This window comes from Schistocerca americana, chromosome 1 (genome assembly GCF_021461395.2).
Source record: "Schistocerca americana isolate TAMUIC-IGC-003095 chromosome 1, iqSchAmer2.1, whole genome shotgun sequence".
NCBI lineage: Eukaryota > Metazoa > Arthropoda > Insecta > Orthoptera > Acrididae > Schistocerca > Schistocerca americana.
Window position 1 is genome coordinate 427,541,776 of NC_060119.1, and position 22,690 is coordinate 427,564,465.

The 22,690-nt window shown below is 43.8% G+C and overlaps 1 protein-coding gene and 1 pseudogene across 1 annotated transcript in view; both read right to left on the reverse strand.

Moving 5' to 3' along the window:
* Positions 1–20,529, reverse strand: part of LOC124623352 (glutathione peroxidase-like) — a 33,324-nt gene extending 12,795 nt beyond the window's left edge. Inside the window, exons 1-2 of the mRNA XM_047149030.1 lie at positions 20,358–20,529; positions 6,168–6,346 (exon numbers count right to left, since the gene is read on the reverse strand). Of these exons, the coding sequence (XP_047004986.1) occupies positions 6,168–6,326 (159 nt within the window). The 5' untranslated portion in view covers positions 6,327–6,346; positions 20,358–20,529. The remainder of the gene's footprint in view (positions 1–6,167; positions 6,347–20,357) is intronic.
* LOC124552412 lies at positions 14,180–14,297 on the reverse strand (annotated as a pseudogene).
* Positions 20,530–22,690: the final 2,161 nt, after the last annotated feature.

The following is a 22,690-nucleotide window of genomic DNA, read 5'->3' on the forward strand; positions in this document are numbered from 1 at the left end:
TGATCTAGAGAAAACGTCGGATACTCTTTAAGACTGTTTGCAGATGATGCAGTTGTCTGTACCAGAGTAGCAACGCCAGAACATAGTAAGAATTCGCAGAACGACCTGCAGAGAATTGATGAATGATGCAGACTCTGGTAGTTGTCCTTGAACGTAAATAAATGTAAAATATCGCGCATGCATAGAAAAAGAAATCCACTACTTTACAGCTACACTATTGATGACAAAAAGCTGGAGGTAACGTCTGCCGTAAAATATCTAGTCTTAACTATCCAGAGCGACCTTAAGTGGAATGACCATTTAAAACAGATAGTGGGAAAAGCAGACACCAGACTCAGATTCATCGAAAGAATCTTAAGGAAATGTAACTTATCCACGAAAGAAATGGCTTATAAGGCGCCTGTTCGCCCGATTCTTGAGTATTGTTCATCTATCTGGGATCCGTATCAGGTAGGACTGATAAAGGAGATAGAAAAGATCCAACGAAAAGCGGCGCGTGTTGTCACGGGATTGTTTAGCTGACGAGAGCATTACGGAGATGCTAAACAAACTCCATTGGCAGACGTTACAAGAGAGGCGTTGTGAATCACGGAGAGATTTACTACTGAAATTTCGGGACAGCAGTTTTCAAGAGCAATCGGACAACATATTACTTCCCCACCCCCTAACCCCATACATCTCGCGTATTGACCTCGAGGAGAAAATTCGTGAAATAGAACCAATACAGAGGCTTACCGACAATAATTCGTCCCACGCACTATTCGCGAGTGGAACAAGGTTGGAGGGATCGGATAGTGGTACCGAAAGTACCCTCCGCCACACACCATTAGGTGGCTTGAGGAGTATGACGTAGATGTGAACATACATTTATTGTTCTTGTCGTGAGGAAGTGGAAGCTCGCTCGCACTTTAAACAAGGATTGGAGGCGATCTGAGCACATCTGACAACAGAGTTTAATACTAAAGCAGGCCCAAGTGTTTAGGAGCAAACCGACCAGTGCACATTGTTATAGGGTAAACAAACCTATCTTCGTGACGTATTTTATTTCGTGATAGGGTTCACATTCCTCGTTCTTAATTAAGGCAAGACTTCTACAGACAGTTCCGATCATCCTTAGCAGATGGGAGGAATGTCTTCACACGAGAAAGACATTCTAGGCGGGAACAAACGCTGCATATGGAACGGGTAGTTTATTGTTTGTTGTGTGGTGGGAAATACTTCCTCTTAATAAACCACGGAATAATGTAGATAGAGAGGTAAAAATTGACACACATGCTTGGAATGACATGGGGTTTTATTAGTACAAAAAAAAAAAACAAGTTCACAAAATGTCCGACAGATGGCGCTGGGCAGCAAAACGTCAGTGACTGCGCATCACAATCGTGTATAAAAGGAGCTGTAATGAGAGAGAGAATCAGATGCGCCAGCAGTCGCAGCATGTTGACGTTACCTGAAAAGGCGCTTTTAGTGGGGTTGTATAATCAGAATGGGGAATGTGCTAGTTCAACGTTATGATCCTATCGCCATAGGAAGGGGATTCGAACATGTAAAGGTCCGTTGACAAATGCAGCTGTGCCGAGAAAAATTTCGAAGTTCGAAGCCAAGGGTTGTTTAGACGATAGACCCCGTAGTGGTCGACCGAGCACAAGGTGAAATGCTGCTGAGACAGTTCAGGAAGAAATGGAGACTGTATCGGGTTCGTCTATGCACGGGGAAGTCAGCGCTCGTACAGCCGCACGTCGCACCGGCATTCCATACACTACTGTTTGGTTGGCACTTAGGCGTACCCTCCGATGCTATCCGTACAAAATCCATCGGCATCATGAACTGTTACCTGGCGATTTAGTGAAGCGGAGGGCATATGCGGTGTGGGCGTTTCAAAAGATGGCGGAAGATGACGATTGGTTGAGTAACGTGTTGTGGACCGACGAAGCTGATTTCACGCTCCGAGGGTCTGTCAACGCCTACAACTGCAGAATTTGATCTACCGAAAATCCTAGAACTGTCGTGGAAACTCCATTGCACGACAAGAAAGTCACGGTTTGGGTTGGATTTACCACATCTACCGTTATCGGGCCTTTTTTCTTCGAGGAAATGCGTGATTCTGGTTTTGTAACTTCTACCGTGACGGGTGAGAGGTACGCCGATATGTTACAGAATCGCATCATCCCCAGCCTGGCTGATAAACACCTGCTGGAACGTACGATGTTTATGCAGGATGGCGCTCCACCCCATATTGCTAGACGAGTGAAAGATCTCTTGCGCGCGTCGTTTGCTGATCATCGTGTGCTCAGCCGCCACTTTCGTCATGCTTGGCCTCCCAGGTCTCCAGACCTCAGTCCGTGCGATTATTGTCTTTGGGGTTATCTGAAGTCGCAAGTGTATCGCGATCGACCGACATCTCTAGGGATGCTGAAAGACAACATCCGACGCCAATGCCTCACCATAACTCCGGACATGCTTTACAGTGCTGTTCACAACATTATTCCTCGACTACAGCTATTGTTGAGGATTGATGGTGGACATATTGAGCATTTCCTGTAAAGAACATCATCTTTGCCTTGTCTTACTTTGTTATGCTAATTATTGCTATTCTGATCATATGAAGCTCCGTCTGTCTGACATTTTTTGAACTTTTGTATTTTTTTGGTTCTAATAAAACCCCATGTTATTCCAAGCATGTGTGTCAATTTGTACATCTCTATCTACATTATTCCGTGATTTATTCAGTTTTCATATTATACTGACTTTTTGATCACCTGGTATTTGTCTCTTATATGTAAAATATACAATTTCTAAACTGAACATTTGTTCTGTTTGTTCATTTACAATACTTAATATCACGAAGTTAGGTAGGTTTATCCTGTATGAAGCCCCGCAGCAGACAATCACCATGTTCCCATCCGGAGGCAATGATATCGCCATGAATGCAGTGGCATAGGATCATCAAAATTGGACCGTGGATCAATGGAAACGTGTCGCCTGGTCAGATGAACCACCATGATGGTTCTGTCCGGATACGCCGTCATTCAGGCAAACGGCAGCTCAACATATACACCGCGCGATCGACACCAGCCGGTAGGGGCAGTATTTTGCTATTGTTGCTTGATACGAAGATGAACCACTCAGCATGAGAGGAGGAAACAGAACGAAACTTCACAGTTCGACGAAAGTGTATGTTATGTTATGCCAGTGATTACAAAATCGAGTAAAATTTACACAGAACCTGGTAGTGTGACCCCACTTATCAGCATCACGTCGTACTCACTCTCTTGTGGGTGAATGGACTAATTCGGTTGGTAAGGACGTCATAAGGCCATTGTATCCTCTCCTGAGGCAAGCTGGTCGACAACTGTTGTAATCGGTTCTTGACATCCCGGATACTGAGAGAATGCGACAGAACTGACTTCCGAGCTCGTCCCACAGTCCGTTGGGAATCGGGGATCTTGCTGTCTAGGACAGTACATCAATATCTACATCTACATCTACATTTATACTTCACAAGCCACCCAACGGTGTGTGGCGGAGGGCAATTTACGTGCCACTGTCATTACCTCCCTTTCCTGTTCCAGTCGCGTATGGTTCGCGGCAAGAACGACTGTCTGAAAGCCTCCGTGCGCGCTCTAATCTCTCTAATTTTACATTCGTGATCTCCTCGGGAGGTATAAGTAGGGGGAAGCAATATATTCGATACCTTATCCAGAAACACACCCTATCGAAACCTGGACAGCAAGCTACATCGCGATGCAGAGCGCCTCTCTTGCAGAGTCTGCCACTTGAGTTTGCTAAACATCTCCGTGGCGCTATCACGCTTACCAAATAACCCTGTGACGAAACGCGCCGCTCTTCTTTCGATCTTCTCTATCTGCTCTGTCAACCCGACCTGGTACGGATCCCACACTGATGAGCAAGACTCAAGTACAGGTCGAACGTGTGTTTTGTAAGCCACCTCCATTGTTGATGGACTACATTTTCTAAGGACTCTCCCAACGAATCTCGACCTGGCACCCGCCCTACCAACAATTAATTTTATATGATCATTCCACTTCAAATCGTTCCGTACGCATACTCCCAGATATTTTACAGAAGTAACTGCTACCAGTGTTTGTTCCGCTATCATATAATCAAACAATAAAGGATCCTTCTTTCTATGTATTCGCAATACATTACATTTATCTATGTTAAGGGTCAGTTGCCACTCCCTGCACCAAGTGCCTATCCCCTGCAAATCTTCCTGCATTTCGCTGCAATTTTCTAATGCTGCAACTTCTCTGTATACTACAGCATCATCCGCGAAAAGCCGCATCACACAATCAGTTCATAGAGCAATGTGCCATGTGTGCACGAGCATTGTCCTGTTGCAAAATGGTACCACGATATTGTTGCGTGAGAGTTAACACATGAGGACGCAGAATATCTGTGGCATACCGCACCAGTTCCTTCGATCACTATCACCCACGACGTGAAGTTATACCCGACGTCTCCCCACACAATGACACCAACAGTAACTACCGCTATGACCCTACTTATTTTGAAAAATTGGGAATTCTCTCCAGGTCGCCGTGTTAGGGAATAGCCGCGATTCATTGCTAAAACACAATGTGATACCTTTCATCAGCAGACAACACTTCCAAATCACGACACCACTCCAAACGGAGCTGTTTGTGTTGCGGCGTTAACGGCAACCAAGGAATGGGACGGCAATTCCCTTGCGCTACTGCAGTTAGTATCCGGACAGTGGTGCGGGATGACACAGAACGTTGTAACGTTGTTTGTTCTGCGGCGGCATGAGCAGATCAGAATATGTTACGATGTGCTTGTGGTGCGTGTGCCCACTCTCACGTTCCCATGCAGTCCAACATCGACCAAACAATCTGATTATTGCAGACTCGACAACCCGGCCAAATGGGGACCCACAATGAGGCCCACTTCAAACTCTGACAACACTGTCTCAGACAAGTACGCTGCATCTCTGTGTCTCCCACAGTGATCACTCAATATCTGCCGCTGTTCAAGCCCCTTATTGAACCTCTCAGACACCGTAAAAGCACTAAACTCTAACGACACTAATGCTCTCTTGTGGCTATTCTACCTGTCATGGACAACTGTAATTCTAATCATTTGGACACCCGATGGTGATGTGTATCTGTTCAAAGTTACACTGACATACCACAGTCTCTTGTGGGAGCTTCACTTTTTTTGTTAGGCAGTGTTTTTATGAGCAGCAGATGGGAGATTATCCCATCAATGTAACGGGAGAAACCAGTTAATAATTAGCTTAATACTGGCTGGTGTATGACACGAACGATCTTGAATATTTTACCCTATTTCCATAGAAGTATACTTCATCTCCCTAGCTTTAGATTAACGGTTCGTGGTTTAGTATCTATAAGCAGGAGCATTGAGCAGTTCTTCCTCTGTAATAAGAAAAGTTTCACAATCGACGTCTTAATCAGCTCTTCTCACTTTCTGAAATCTAGTCATGAATATGTAAAAAACGTACACGGTGTCAGCAACTATTATTGTTCTCCGATGAAACAAGTAGTAATTTCGGCGCATGTGTATCATTCCTATCCCGCTATAAATTTGTAGAATGAACCTTTCACTGTGCAGCCGAGTGTGCGCTGTTTTGAAAACTGCCGGGTGCATTAAAACACTGTGATGGACTGGGACTCAAACCGGGAACTTTGGCTTTCGCGGATCTTTTTTTTTTTTTTTTTTTACCGGCTGAGCATCCACGTACGATTCACAAGCGGCCGTTGTCTCTTCAATCTGTTAGTACCTGTCTCCTACTACCAAACTTTTCAGTTCTGCAGCATGCATTGTTCGACTAGCACTCCTGGGAGAATCGATAATGCAGAATAATGGCTGAGCCACGGCCTTGTCAATAGTTTCCAGAACAAATCACTCTGCAGCGGAGTGTTCATAATTTTCCAGATTTGACACTACACAGATCTGACACATAAGGGTACGCCTAGTTTACTCTTTGGAGGCGTCAGTGAGGTAATAACAATGTTGTTTACAACAACGAATTTCAGATGGTTGTCCACGCCCAAAGAGGCTCACATTCTATCTCTTTTCGTGCATTTCCTTAACTTCAGATCGGTTTAAAAACTGTGCAGTTGAGCAGGCAGCTAATTTCTGTCAGCACAAGGCTAGTTACGTACCTTGTAGTTGGTAGCAGTGAGGCCGCACCTGGAAGCGACATTGACGATGATGCAGACGTGACCGCGGTATTTCTCCAGAGACACGTCATTGCCCTGGATGTCTCGTGCCGTGAAGTCGTAGATGGTAGATGCTGACTTCCAATCCGTATTTCCAGACATCTTCGTTTGTCGTTGAGTATCTGCCACAAACAAAGACACGCTTATTAATCTGCACACTCACTGGGCCCGTCGCATGTTCAAATAATGTAGGAGGAACCTCAAATCGTTCAGTCAGTGACAAGTATGGTGCTACCTACCACTCCGGAAGAGTGAAATGCGCACTTTCGTACGCCTTAGTCACGAATGATGCTCGCTGGCGACGGAACGATAAAATAAATTATTATATAGAACAGCACAGCTACGGTGCGGATTTATTGCTTTGTGTGCATGCGGAGAACCAGGCCAGGGGACAATGCGTGTCTTCGAGATGGAACGGCGATAGGAGTAACTTCGCGACAGGCACTACCGTCACGGGCGCGACGTACAGAGTGATTTCGTGATGATGTTACAAACTTTCAGGGATGTCGGAGAAGGGTAAATGTATCAATTTTAGGTAAAGGACCCTGGTCTGGAAACGACCGAGTCGAAAGTTATAATCGAAAATCGTTACGGTAACTCTGACACTACTTGTACCGGTACTGCTGTTGCTAGGATTGTAGGTTTGGCACTAATCAAATGCAGATGGCGTGTTGTGTACTGACATGAGCAATCCTTGTGTACACTGTCTGTGCTCTAGTAACTGCAGTCTGTGTTTATAAGTTTTCCTATTCTGATCAACACTAAACTGACACACAATATTTTTAGCGCAACGCAATCTGACTTTCAATAATCCCTGCAAAAGAATGGCCCTGACTAACAATAATCTATACCTTTCATGAATCACTTACCTCACAAAAATCTTCGTTACTCGAACTACTGCAATACAGCGACCGCCAATACTGCCAGCTAAATAAAAGATTCTAACTATTGAAGGCACTAACTACTGATAGGCATACTTAGCAAATGAAAGATTTTGATAGAGAGCAAACAATGTATTTTCCTTAATAGTGTTCAAAAGTCATTATATATATATATATATATATATATATCAGTTCATGACATCCAGTCTTACAAATTTACTATCTCTGATGGACACACGTCCTGATCATCCGCACTCAAAACTCCGCCATCTCTCTCCCCACATCCACCACTGCTGGCGGCTCACCAACTGCGCAACGCTATGCGCTGTTCACATCCAATTGCCGAACACTACAATAGCGAATAATGCAACAATGCCAACCAGCCACAGACCGCACACAGCACAGCCAGTGATTTTCATACAGAGCGCTATGTGGCGTTACCCACATAAAAATCTAAACAGCCTATTTACAACGGAACTTGTAGACAAGATTATCGTGCATGACCAAGCAAATGAAAGCAGCAGAGAACCAGAAACGTTGTGCAGGATCAAATATCCACGTAGAAGACACCCGGTTCACACGATGTTTCCAAGAGTTTTCCAACGATTGAGTGAAACAGGGCAGCTGGTACCACAGTACAACGACCGAGAACGACGAACTACACAGTCTCCCTATTTAGAAGATATAGTACTTACTCGAGTAGATAAGGGGCTAGCATCAACACTCGATCAGATGCACATGAAATGAATATTTCGCAGAGTACCGTGTCGCGAGTATTGCGGACTTTGAAACCACACTACTGGCCATTAAAATTGCTACACCAAGGGGAAATGCAGATGATAAACGGGTATTCATTGGACAAATATATTATACTAGAACTGACATGTGATTAAATTTTCACGCAATTTGGGTGCATAGATCCTGATAAATCAGTACCCAGAACAACCACCTCTGGCCGTAATAACGGCCTTGATACGCCTGGGCATTGAGTCAAACAGAGCTTGGATGGCGTGTACAGGTACAGCTGCCCATGCAGCTTCAACACGATACCACAGTTCATCAAGAGTAGTGACTGGTGTATTGTGACGAGCCAGTTGCTCGGCCACCATTGACCAGACGTTTTCAGTTGGTGAGAGATCTGGAGAATGTGCTGGCCACGGCAGCAGTCCAACATTTTCTGTATCTAGAAAGGCCCGTACAGGACCTTGCAACATGTGTTCGTGCATTATCCTGCTGAAATGTAGGGTTTCGCACTGATCGAATGAAGGGTAGAGCCACGGGTCGTAACACATCTGAAATGTAACGTCCACTGTTAAAAGTGCCGTCAATGCGAACAAGAGGTGACCGAGACGTGTAACCAATGGCACCCCATACCATCACGCCGGGTGATACGCCAGTATGGCGATAACGAATACACGCTTCCAATGTGCGTTCACCGCGATGTCGCCAAACACGGATGCGATCATCATGATGCTGTAAACAGAAACTGGATTCATCCGAAAAAAAAATGACGTTTTGCCATTAGTGCACCCAGGTTCGCCGTTGAGTACACCATCGCAGGCGTTCCTGTCTGTGATGCAGCGTCAAGGATAACCGCGGCCATGGTCTCCGAGCTGATAGTCCTTGCTGCTGCAAACGTCGTCGAACTGTTTTTGCAGATGGTTGTTGTTTTGCAAACGTCCTCATCTGCTGACTCAGGGATCGAGACGTGGCTGCACGATCCGTTTCAGCCACGGCGATAAGGTGCCTGTCATTTCGACTGCTAGTGATACAAGGCCTTTGGGATCCAGTACGGCGTTCCGTATTACCCTCCTGAACCCACCGATTATTCCATATTCTGCTATCAGTCAATGGATCTCGATCAACGCGAGCAGCAATGTCGCGATACGATAAACCGCAATCGTGATAGGCTACAATCCGACCTGTGTCAAAGTCGGAAACGTGATGGTACGCATTTCTCCTCCATACACGAAGCACCACAACAACGTTTCACCAGGCAAAGCCGGTCAACTGCTGTTTGGGTACAAGAAATCGGTTGGAAGCTTTCCTCATGTCAGCACGTTGTAGGTGTCGCCACTGGCGCCAACCTTTTGTGAACGCTCTGAAAAGCTAATCATTTGCATATCACAGCATCTTCTTCCTTTCGGTTAAATTTCGCGTCTGTAGCACGTCATCTTCGTGGTGTAGCCATTTTAATGGCCAGTAGTGTACGTCACTACCATCCATAGAAAGTACATGACTTCACTACTGCCAACTTCTGACTTCGTGCCGTTTTCAGCCAATGGTTCTTGCAACGTCTTACAGTCGATCCTCACTTTCCTGTGTACATGTATGTACTTTTCACCATGCGGGTGCAACATGTTTCAACAGATACGGAATCTTGAATAGTCGGAACAGTCATGTTTGGGCCGATGAGAACCCCATCTACAGCGGTGAAGAGCCACTGATACAGATTGTCAGTCAACGTGCTAGACCAGTTTCTATGACCTCGTCGCTAAACTGCACCAGTGAACGCAGTGTGTTTCAAACACATTCTGCCCATCTTCCTGGAATATATCCCATTTCTTACTCACCAACGGACGTGGTTCCAACATGGTGGAATGCCACCTCACTTTTTGACTGCCAAGCATTCTCGCTGCCTGTGGCACTGTTCAAACGACACCACTGGTGCGACAGAACTTTTTGCAACGATGACTTGCCGGCATCGCCGCTAAGGGACGCCATGCTGAAATCTGCTGTAAATGTAGAAGCTTGTGAAACGTACGCAGATAAATGGAATTCATTGCTACTGTACGGTAGATTTAGAATTTGCGGTCTCTCTGACATCAAGTTAAGTGCGGCGTTACTTGATCATCAACAGAGGAAATTATCTGAGTCTACTGGGGAGTACTCAGTACGACTTCTGTACGTCATGATAAGGGTTCGGAAGCTGGGGCTCTTAATTTGAGCGCTGCGCGAAGCTAAAGCCGAAGTTAAGTACCAGATTTTCGCTTATACTTTTCTTCGACTCGGTCGTTTCCGAACCAGCGTATCTTACCTCAAATTGATACATTCACCTTTTCTTTTCCATCATCCCTGAAAGTTTGTAACATCATCACGGAATCCAAAAAAAAATATGGTTCAAATGGCTCTGAGCACTATGGGACTTAACTTCTAAGGTCATCAGTCCCCTAGAACTTAGAACTACATAAACCTAACTAACCTAAGGACACCACACACATCCATGCCCGAGGCAGGATTCGAACCTGCGACCGTAGCAGTCGCGCGGTTCCAGACTGTAGCGCCTTTAACCGCTTGGCCACTCCGGCCGGCATCACGGAATCTCCCAGTAGAAGTTTCGTGAAGTGCTGGCCTACGTTGGAGAAACGAGACGGTCCCAGAATAAAACGCAAGAAAATATGACTGGCTTTACTGGTATTAAAATTTACAGAACTGCTCTGTCATGCTGAATTCTGAATCCTTTATGCTACGTAAAAGTAAGTTTTTCGTAGTGCTTCCAACTGAGATACGATGTTTGAAGTCTTTTGTTATCTGACGGACACTGTAACAAGGCTGCGGTCAACTGCGAAGATGAAGAAAATCATAATAATATTTAGTATCCACTAACTAAAGTAAGTCAAAGGTAAATTTTGGAACCTAACGGGAACACTACACAACATTCACTCTTTCTCGCTGAATACTGAGTACGAGTTCAAAGGACTCAAAAGAAATGAATATTACAATTAGAGGAAATAATATAAAACGAGCAATATCATACAACTATTTAGGAAGTAAGATCACTGATGACGGGAGAAACGAATAAGACATAAAATAAACAATTGGAGAAGCAAAAGCAATGTTCGTGAATAACAGAGAAATACTTTGTTAAGCTGCATAAATACTGGATCGACAAAAAAGGTGGTTCAGATCTTCATTTGGAGCGTAGCGCTGTACGACTGCGAAACAGAACGATAGCGAAAAATGAAATGGAAACTCTTGTAGCATTTGAGGTATGGTCCTGGAAAAGCCTGTTAACGATAAAGAGGACAGATAAAACCATCAGCCAGGACTCTGTTCAAACAACTGGCGAAGAAAGGTCATTTAGGAGACAAACAGAGCGGATAACACACGGAAGAATTGGTCACATAAAACGACACAACCAGTTCCTTATAAATGTCCTAGAATGAACAAGGCAGGATAGCCCGAGGAAGACGGAGACTGGAATTTTTAAAACAAACTATGCACACTGTAAGACAGTCTAAATATGTAAAAATTAAGAAATTAGCTTCTAATAGGTTCAGACCGAGAGCTGAAAACTAGTTGAAAGACTGATGAAAACCGAATATTTCACAAGGCATGATTATATAAAAAGAATAAAGATGCTTTGCCCTGGCTAAGGAAAATTCCGAGAAGAGTAAGACTTTCGCTCCGAGCGAGATAAATTAGTTGAGTGTGCGTGCCTGACAAATGGTTTACACGGCGAGATAACTCGCGCAAACTGCTAAAGGTCAAACTGAAACTTTCCTGAGGAAATGAGTCTTGTTCCACAAAAAGACACTTCACTTTGTGCGTAAACTTGCCACCTCAGACAGTGATACTAAAATGAGAATTCTATAAGGCAACAGAATTTTTAACTATTATTTCAATACTTCACTCCCTAACAGTCCATCCGAAGAATGAGAGATTTAAGATTCTGTAGAGACCAGAAGTACAAAGGTATGATTTCCATTCAGGCCTATGACACACATATTTCTTTGGCTATATAATGTATTATATGCTGTCGTTAGCTAGGTTCTTACAGATTGATAGCTGTGTTTTGGGGAGAAAGAAGTTGTAATCTGACAGTACAAATGATAACACAGTAACACACAGTATGGTACAGGGTAAACTCTCTAAAAATACAATTCGATTAGTTAATCCAGTTAGTAGTCCTAGATCAATAGTCCACCATTTCAGATCCATTCCATGCAGCTAAATATACTAAATCATAAGTAAATAAACTAAATCACTGATTTGCATTCATTATTTCAAACAGATTTTCGTTTGAAACTAGCTATAATTTTACAAATCGTCATTTAACAATGAAAACAACGTCTTGGATGTCGATGAACGTAACAATCCAAACGATTCCAAAGTACACAACCACCAACAATAAGATGTTTGTCTTCTAATTGTGAAGGAAATTATTTAAATTAAAACTGTCAGAAATATTCTGGCGTGGTCAACGAATATTCTTGCTACTATCCTCTACCGTCTATCGCAGCAGGATAGCAGGGGTAATAACTCTTCTAAAATTCCAGAATGAGATTTTCACTCTGCAGCGGAGTATGCGCTGATATGAAACTTCCTGGAAGATTAAAACTGTGGGCCGGACCGAGACTCGAACTCGGGGACCTTTGCCTTTCGCAGGCAAGTGCTCTACCACCTGAGCTACCGAAGCACGACTCACGCCCCCTCCTCACAGCCTTACTTCTGCCAGTACCTCGTCTCCTACCTTCCAAACCTTACAGAAGCCTCACAGCCTTCCTTCTGCCAGTATCTCGTCTCCTACCTTCCAAACTTTACAGAAGCTCTCCTTCTGTAAATTTTGGAAGGTAGGAGACGAGATACTGGCAGAAGGAAGGCTGTGAGGAGGGGGCGTGAGTCGTGCTTCGGTAGCTCAGATGGGAGAGCACTTGCTGCGAAAGGCAAAGGTCCTGAGTTCGAGTGTCGGTCCAGCACAAACAGTTTTAATCTGCCAGGAAGTTTCATCTTCTTAACTTACTTGAATATCCAGATCTTCATTCGAAAATCTTTCAAACACCGGTCACTCCCCAACGTCTACACTCACACACCATACTGCTCAGTAGTTCACTGCCCGTTGTTTATTTTGATACCGTTGGTACACAATGCCGTAAGTAGAATTCCGGGTATATTTAAAGGCACACTAAAGATTGAATCAACAATCGTGTTATTTAGCAGTGAAAGCAGCACGACTCTTGTGATATGATGCTGTGTACCTCTACATCGTTGAATCATCGCATATGTGTTATATTGTCGCTGTTGGAGTGATAGTGAGGATTAAGTATGCTGATGACAGTTACAGCTACAGTTTCTCAGATTATTCAGTGTCGTTCAGCGTCTTGAGCACGACTCAGCTTTAATAAAAATGGTTCAAATGGCTCTGAGCACTATGGGACTTAACATCTGAGGTCATCAGTCCCCTAGACTTAGAACTAATTAAACCTAACTAAAAGTAAGGACAGCACACTATCCATGCCCGAGGCACGATTCGAACATGCGACTGTAGCAGCAGTGCGGTTCCGGACTGAAGCGCCTAGAACCGCTCGGTCACAGCGGCCGGCTCAGCTTTAGTAGTATTATCTGTAAATAACATACATCTTTACAAGCACGAAATAAAGCTTTTCGCTTATCTACCATACACGTTTCTCTTCTCTTATTTTCGAGGCATTCTCAGTGTTGAAAATACATATTTTGCTGTTTACTATACGTTTGTTCTAGACTTCTCTAGTCTGTGATTAAATAGTTGTTAAGATATTCCTATATTGAAGTTTTTGGAGTTAGCTTCCTTCTGATATAAGAAAAACATCTGTTTGGCGCAAAAGCTAGTCAGTGTTTTAACATTGCTTTGGTTCTACTGAACGATTTTGTGTGATCCTGTATTTTTTGCGTTAGCCTCCTTCCTTTAAACAAAACCATCTGTTTGGCGCAAAAGCTAATCAGTGTTTTAACATTGTTTCGGTTCTACTTAACGATTTTGCGTAATCCTGTCCTCCTATCTATGCCATGTTGAAACTGTATTTTACTTAACCTATATAGTCCACGATGTTCTGTTACTAACTTACACGTATATACCTAACTCCCTTTATCAATAGCTTGCTTTTTTTATTGTGTTTATTGTTTATAGTACTGCCGACTGCCGCGACGTGCCTTTCTGTCGTCTTTTGTTAAAGCTGTGACGGGTAGGTGCAGTTCAGTTTAATACAAATGGAATTGCTGGTGAGACTATATTTACGCTCTCCGTCTTCAGGCCACAAGTGGCCCATCGGGAGCATTCGACCGCCGTGTCATCCTCAGTGAGTGCACCCCGAAAAATGGCAACAGCGCATGGCGACCCGGACGGTCACCCATCCAAGTGCCGGACACGCCCAACAGCGCTTAACTTCGGTGATCTGACGGGAACCGGCGAACCCACTGCGGCAAGGCCATTGCCCGAAACTATATTAGGAGCATTATTATTTAGTACGATTCTTTTCTGTACCTTAGTTTGTTATTCTTTCAGCAGTTAACAAGATCAATGAGTTATTACTTATATTAATTTAGTCAAATTTTACTTTCCAAATCACTGGAAGAGATTTTTGCATATGGGAATCTTCCTGGAAAGTAAGCATCCTTCTCTGAGAACTGACCACGCTACAAACTTTCACACGTTACATATGAGATGCTCCTGCTAAAGTACACATACGATGTCCGCGGCTCTTCCGTTGTGTACTGTTGACAGTTCGTTATCGTTGGTCGAAGCCATTCGGGTGACAGTGAACGGAGGGCGATAAGAATCGCTGATTCTATCACGGATTTTTTTTTTCGATTATTTCTTGTATTCCGAGATTGTGATAAGGTTGGAAACTAACAGCAGAGACTGCATTCCTGTGAGCGGAAAGAGCGGCAATTAAATTTATAATCTTGGTTGCCGCAAATATTTGGCTGTTTTTCTGGAATGTGTCACAGTTTCCGAGGTTGTGGTTAAGATAGGACCTGAGAGCACAGTTTAATTTGGTGCGACTGAAACGAGCAGAGACATGTTTACAGTCACTTGTCGTAATATACAGCGATTTCCGAGTTGGTGGTTAAGCGGGGACCTAGTAGCTCAACTTAACTAACTGCTGCAGGTGAAACAAAATACCAGCTAATTTCATTTACGAAAAATAGAAAATAACACACGGGCAACGTGATTGGCTACCCACATCCGACTGGTGACTCGTCGTGTTCTCTGCGACTCGTCGTGTTCTCTACCCAACATTCATAAAAAAAAAATGGTTCAAATGGCTCTGAGCACTATGGGACCTAACTTCTGTGGTCATCAGTCCCCTAGAACTTAGAACTACTTAAACCTAACTAACCTAAGGACAGCACACATATCCATGCCCGAGGCAGGATTCGAACCTGCGACCGTAGCAGTCGCGCGGTTCCGGACTGAGCGCCTTAACCGCGAGACCACCGCGGCCAGCCAACATTCATCATGCGAAACGTTATCAACAGCTTTTCTCTGCCTCGTGATGACTGGGTGTTGTGTGATGTCCTTAGGTTAGTTAGGTTTAAGTAGTTCGAAGTTCTAGGGGACTGATGACCATAGATGTTAAGTCCCATAGTGCTCAGAGCCATTTGAACCATTTTTATCAACAGCAACACGTAACGGAAAAGCCGTGGATTATACGTGCACTTTTGTCGACGCTTCGTGTCTATGGTTTATCAGATGTATTGCAAGGCAGAATAGCTATATGGATATTTTTGGCTTCTTATATGTCTTTTGTACCACGTTTTTAAATTTTTAACAGTGATTTGTGACACAGTTAACTGGTATATACTTGCTCCTTGATATTTATCTGTTTTCTGTTAACTAAAAAGATAATAATAATCAATTTAGCGATTAATTAATGACGGAAGACATCTGAAATGATAATTCATGTATGTCTCTACATAAGACGCCGCCAAGTCCAAAACGAGCCGCAAGTGCAGAATGTTCCATAGTACTTCTCGTTAACACGCTGTATGTTGCTCAGAATAGCTTTAATCGGACTGTCAGCCACCTGCAAGATACAAGGAGGTCCTACGGTTTCAAAATGTTGGACGTTGTCTTTTTTAAAGCATTCTAGGGCAACGCCACGGCAGTTTCTCGCTCAAGGTCATAGGCGAGTCCATTACGGCCAGTTTCCTTTTCAATAAACTCACATTTACGAGTGCGTAAACTTGACGGCACAGCAGTAAAAACCCCTCTCTATTTACTCCACAGTGATGCAACCACTTCCATTTCTGATCGGATGGTCACGAGTTGCGGGAAGCCGCCACTCATGCTGCAAGCGGAAGTCGCGCCTTAGCAGTGACCTACTGAAGCAGGAGAAATCAGCTGCGCCTCGTTCCTTGTTAGAGTGAACCTGCAGTTTTTTTATATACTGCTCACCCAGAAACAGAGGTCGCTCACGCAGGAACACAATTCATAGAAATTACATTTTTCCGGTTTGTTAACGCTTTACGTCAAACAAGATTTGTCAGAAAGCCCTTCTTCTACAAAGAAATTCAAATCTCTGATCTTCTTCGCAGAATTAGTAAGATGTAAACAGTACCTCTGAGTAGTAGTAAACCTCTTCCATCACTGTAAGCATGTATAAATCATGTTGGCAAAAATATATGAGCGTTATTCGGAACGTAAGGTGCGATAGGTTGCGAAATGGAAACGATAGTGAAAATCCGACGAAGCTTTGCACAGATGTGTTCGGCAGTGTTTCTAGTACACCTATCGATAGCGTCTCGTCGCTATATTCAGTTCTGAGCACACAATGAGCACCTAAAGATACCTAGAACAATAGTGTCTCCCGCCAAGTATGGTTGGCCGCTGAGAGGTTTCGACTGATTTCATTCAACCCCGAACAACGTAACTGTCATGCATTTCGTTCTTCATGACAGTTCTCGGCCGCACACTGTAGGGGTAATGAGGACGCCCCAGCATCCTTTTCTAGGGGAACTGTGTGATCGCCCACCATACAGCCAGGACCTGGCTCCCTCTGATGTTCATCTCTGCTCACATGGACCGCTGGCTATGAAGACAACATTTTGGCACAGACAACGAACTGCAGACCAGCGTTGAGAAGTGCAGGAAAGCACAGGCGGCTGCCTTCTGTGACGATGGTATTGAAAAGTTGGCACAACGCTACGACGAACGTCTAAGATGGAGCGGCGACTGTATAGAGAAGTAGCTGCAAGGTGTAGCAAACTGTTGCACGTGAACCTTTTTTGATTTTCACGCTGGTTTCCATTTCGCGACCGATCGGACCTTACTTTCCGAATAGCCCTCATAGTCTACTGGTAATGCAAATTTGTTTTTGAGCTACGTATCTCACCCTATCACATTCTCAACTTGAATAAATTAACAAACCGAAATAAAAATCATTTTAACTTTGCGGCAAGCTGTAACTGTGGGCGGGGCAACAGCTCTTCCAGCAGTGCTATCCGAACGATAGCAGGAAATCAAGCTAAACTCCAAAGTGAGTTGTGGCCTACTGTGAAGCTGTATTGTAATTCCATGCTTTTCTCACTGGACTCGCATTCTGGAGGACGACGGTTCAATCCCGCGTCCGGCCATCCTGATTTAGGTTTTCCGTGATTTCCCTAAATCGGTCCAGGTAAATGCCGGGATGGTTCCTTTCAAAGGGCACAGCCGACTTCCTTCCCCGTCCTTCCCTAATCCGATAAGACCGATGACCTTGCTGTCTTGTCTCCTTCCCCAAAACAACCCCAACCCAACCCCGCGCTTTTCTCGAATTATTTCCTTGCGACAGATACCACTGAAATTATTTAGGTCACTTCAAATTCAGGAACATGTGATTATAAAAAATGGCTCTGAGCACTATGGGACTTAACATTTGAGGTCGTCCGTCTCCTAGAACTTCTAACTACTTAAACCTAACTAACCTAAGGACGTCACACAATCCATGCCCGAGGCAGGATTCGAACCTGCGACCGTAGGGGCCGCTCGGTTCCAGAGTGAAGCGCCTAGAGCCGGCCAGGGTGGCCGAGCGGTTCTAGGCGCTACAGTCTGGAACCGCGCGACCGCTACGGTCGCAGGTCCGAATCCTGCATCGGGCATGGATGTGTGTGATGTCCTTAGGTTAGTTAGGTTTACGTAGTTCTAAGTTCTAGGTGACTGATGACCTCAGAAGTTAAGTCCCATAGTGCTCAGAGCCATTTGAACCATTTGAAGCGCCTAGAACCGCTCGGCCACCCCGGCCATGTGATTATAGATAAATCTTACTTCATATCTGCAACTTCCGTAAATATACCTGACTTCTGGGATAAACAATGAGCTCGGTAAGCCGCTGACACTGTCTGAAATATCTGTTCGTGAAAAGCGCAAGCAATCCCGCAAAACATCTCACACTTACATCTCGATGCTAAATGCTTGTAATCTAGACGTGATTACAGTAACTGGCAACTTCCAAATGAATACATTCGCAGAAAAACAAAACACTGTGTTTCGAAATACACGTAAATTAACACAAGGCAAAGATACACCTTTTCGAAACATGGCTTTAGAAAGCGATTGGCGACTACTTTATTGTCGAACAAGAAGTATATACTCCCTGCTTCGCCGCTGGAAACCAATTTCTGCTGATGTGGATACTAATAAGTCGAGAAATAAGTAACTATCTGATGGAAATGAAAACGATCGGAACATCTGCCGCTTCTGGATTCTCAGACTCGCAGTTCATCACAAATATGCGTTGAGTTCTCGCTAGGGACGCGTCGCGTACGAAATTAATTCACGTAACGTATCGCCCGTTATCTTCGCTACAGAACCAGCTCTGAGATAACGCAGTGCATGCATAACTGAAACACTGGGTAGGGGAACAAAATGAAACAATCTGGTGGTACCACAATGTAAAGAAGTGTGTATTTTATTTACATACACGAATCTACTTCTGAGAGAATCAGGCTTGTTAACGTTCAGCTGATGGTGCATTAACCGAATGTTTTGTACAAATGTCGCTTCGGTATTTGTGGTCTGAGAGTGTGTCGATGATGTTATCGTTCCGTGATAACGCTATCGCAGAAGAAAATATTTTCCATTGCGTCAGAGACGTGATTCAGCTAATGAGACAGAACGTCAGTTGTATCGACTTCTGTAACTGTCACTGATGCCGGCTCCATAACGGTTCAGAGTAAAATGTAATATTTCGCATATTTGTTACTTTCGTCCTTCAGTGGAGTTTGCACGAAAAAGACAGAAAAAAGAGCAATTCAAGAGGTATGCTCTGCCATCTGATTGTTGTTCTATGTCTGCATCTGTTTTCAGCGAATCACTACAAACAGAATGTTAGAAAGAACTTTATATGCTGCCACAAAACAGGGTTTCTTGACGTTCCATTTATTGATTCTCACACATTTCCTTTCAAGTAAAGATTAGTCTAATCTTGTTTCGGCGGTTTCTACGGAAAGGACAGGCAGGTAGCTGGAAAATATTTGTAAATTCTGCTCCGAAAGCAGACTCTTGGCTTTTCTAAGCTGGTTTCCTTGATGCCCTTGCCGTCTTTCTGTAAATTACTCAGTGTTTCACTCCCATGTCTCGTCAGTCTCATTAACATTTAATTATCCTCTCAGCCCTTCCTTTGTCAATCTCGTTGTCTGCTGTTACTTCGACCTGATGTGGATTCCATATACTTTAGAAACATTCCACTATGCACTCTCCAAGTGTTTTACAAGCTATTGGTTTTAGAGGCAAACTGCTTTTTTCTAAAGGTGGCAGTATTTTCTTCCGTTCCACTGATCTTTGAACAGTTTTACCCTGGAAATTGAGGAATCCGAACTACGCTAACTTGGTATATTTCGCCGATTCGGATCATTGCCAGAAGTGAAAGAATCGATAAGAAAGAAACAGAAACACAATCGGTGAACTGAGCCAGGAATTTACCTCAACCTTGGATTCTGTAGTTTGAAATGTTACTCCCAGGTACGACACGACCGACTCCATTTGTCATTCATTACTCATTTTTTCGAAGGATATTAAAAAGTTTTAGTTGCATAAGAACACAACTTAATAGAGTTTGCATTTTGGAGGTAGTAGCGATTATTTGCACAAGCCTAATATTTCGCACATCCACTGAATGTTATCACAATTTTTATCAGATATCTTCTTTTGTTGATAATTTCGTTCTCTGCGAAAACTCTGAGATTAGAAGTTAAATGCACATGGAGCTAAGGTGTCTGAAGGAACTTTAGCGTTACATCGAAACTAACCAAAACAACACCCGTCAGAAGTTTGAAATACACTATTCGTTCACGTATCAGCAAACCTGTCTTGTGCGCAATCCGTTTACAAGGATTGTAAGATTTTTTTGTGCTGAACACTAGTATAACGAAAAACTTTTAACGCTATCGGTACCGGTATTGCTCCATATCTTCAAATTATGGCACAACACCGACGACCGTGGTCACTGAAGAAAACGAGCGTAACACACATGGCGATAGTTACATCACATCGGGGTGTAATCTCTCGACTCACCTTAGGTAGGCCGGCGCTGCAACGAGTTTGACGTTAGTATAATACCCGTGCACTCGGGAGAATGGCGTCTCGGTGTCTTATGACGAGCTATTGTCCAGCGGCGGAGTATCGCGTGTCTTGGTGCGCTAGCCAGTCAGCAAAGCGCGTTGCGTTACAGACGTGGCGACGTCCTCGTCCGTCCGCATTGGGAGTAGGTGGTGGGGGAGGGGGCGGGGGAGGGGGGCGGGGGGGGCGGTTGTGGGAGGGGAAAGGAAGAGGAGGGGGTAGGCACAGGCCACAGAGCTTTTCGCGGTGAGTTGGAATGCCGCGCTGTTGCGGGTTCAGAACACGCGGAAAGTGCGATATTGGTATTAGGCGCACAGCCTAGTCTCTGCTGTTTGAAGGTTTCAAACCAACATGTGAGTCACGTGACGAGGCAAAAAGCTGTGTTTCTATCATTACGCACTATACGAAGTAGAGATGACAGTTACTTTTCTTTACATTAATAGCTGAAGTCGAGGATTGATTTCAGTAACGGAAGAACTTCTTGTATTACAATTACACATCTAGTTAGAGTTGTAATTCTACTGTATGCTGCCGTAAACTATCATAAGTAAGCATGGATTAAGGTAGTTTTCCTAGTAGCTTTGATCAGTTAACTTCGTATCTGCGTTATCTGCACCTTAGGTGTGTTGCATACATATCGAACGTTACTTCAAAACGATCGCCAGTCTATTAATAGAGTCCCCCAAAAACCGGAAGCGGTATACCGTCCAAAAACTGCATGAGGATGTACAAAGGGCCGCGTGACCTACGGAACATTTTTGTTCTGCAAACTTATCCTCCTGTCTGTTACTTAAAAATAAACGGTATTTGTAGCAAAACTGATCTTGTCAATGTTAAAACAGGTTTTATTCGATAACGGTTGATTTGTTACGTGAAGTAGAGGAATACTGAAGAAAACTTAAGAAAACAATAAAGATTTGTCATATAGCTCTAGGAAATGCAATTTCCTAGACAAAAAGATAAAGTAGAAAAAACTGCAAAACAAAAATGTATGCAACATCATTTTAATACTTCATCGAAATTATGTGAACCGTGTTTCTGTAATTCACAAACAACCTTCTAATTTATCAGTAACAGGAGGAAACTCTTGCCTTTGACCGTGATGAAGAGCGTTCTACTGAGTACAAACTAACAATAACAATTATAAAAAATGATTCAAATGGCTCTGAGCACTATGGGACTTACTCAGACCTACTTAAACCTCACTAACCTAAGGACATCACACACATCCATGCCCGAGGCAGGATTCGAACCTGCGACCGTAGCGAATAACAATTATACACATATTTTATGTTTGTGCATGTAAACTGTACTTGCATCAAGAGTAATTGCTATGATTACATAAAAATGCAGAAGTTACGCTATCAACTGATTTTTATTACTGTAAAATGCAATTTATATTCTGTAAGGATATAAAATACACAATGGACTAACACAGAATGATGTACGATTCTAATTATGTGCAAAACAAACAACCAAACTTACAAAAAAACAAAGACAAGTCGTCGGCTTCCATTTTCTCTCTTACACATTCATCTGCGTCTAACTGCTTAGCTGGGTGGTAACGTGCTCGCCTCCCATGCAAACGGGCCCGGGTTCGATTCCCGACCGGGTTGGAGATTTTCTCCATTGGGGGACAGGGTGTTGTGCTATTCTCATCATCATTTCATCCTCGTCACCGGCACGCAAGTCGCCTAATGTGGCGTCGACTAAAAAAAGACTTGCACTTGGCGGCCGAACTTCCCCGGGTGGGGCCTCCCGGCCTATGATGCCATACGCTCATTCGTTTTACATTCATCTGTGTTCCCATCCCTACCAACGCAACCGACAGCACCGATAATGCTACCATTCACTGCGCCATTTATTTAGTGAACCAAACCAACTTTAATGTTATGGTTATAGTCTTTACGTCTAGCCGGCCGGAGTGGCCGAGAGGTTCTAGGCGCTACAGTCTGGAACCGCGCGACCGCTACGGTCGCAGGTTCGAATCCTGCCTCGGGCATGGATGTGTGTGATGTCCTCAGGTTAGTTAGGTTTAAGTAGTTCTATGTTCTAGGGGACTGATGACCTCAGATGTTAAGTTCCATAGTGCTCAGAGCCATTTGAACCATTTCTTTACGTCTGACCAGATGATGGGGTAATAGTAATGTCCCTTCTTTCTTTTTACTAGCTACAGAATTACAGTTCTTCAATGAACAGCTGTTTTCGTTCCACTGTGGGTCATTTAGTTTACAGTTTCAATAGGAGCAGACGATAAAATATCGGTCTGGCAGGAAGTATTTACTTTC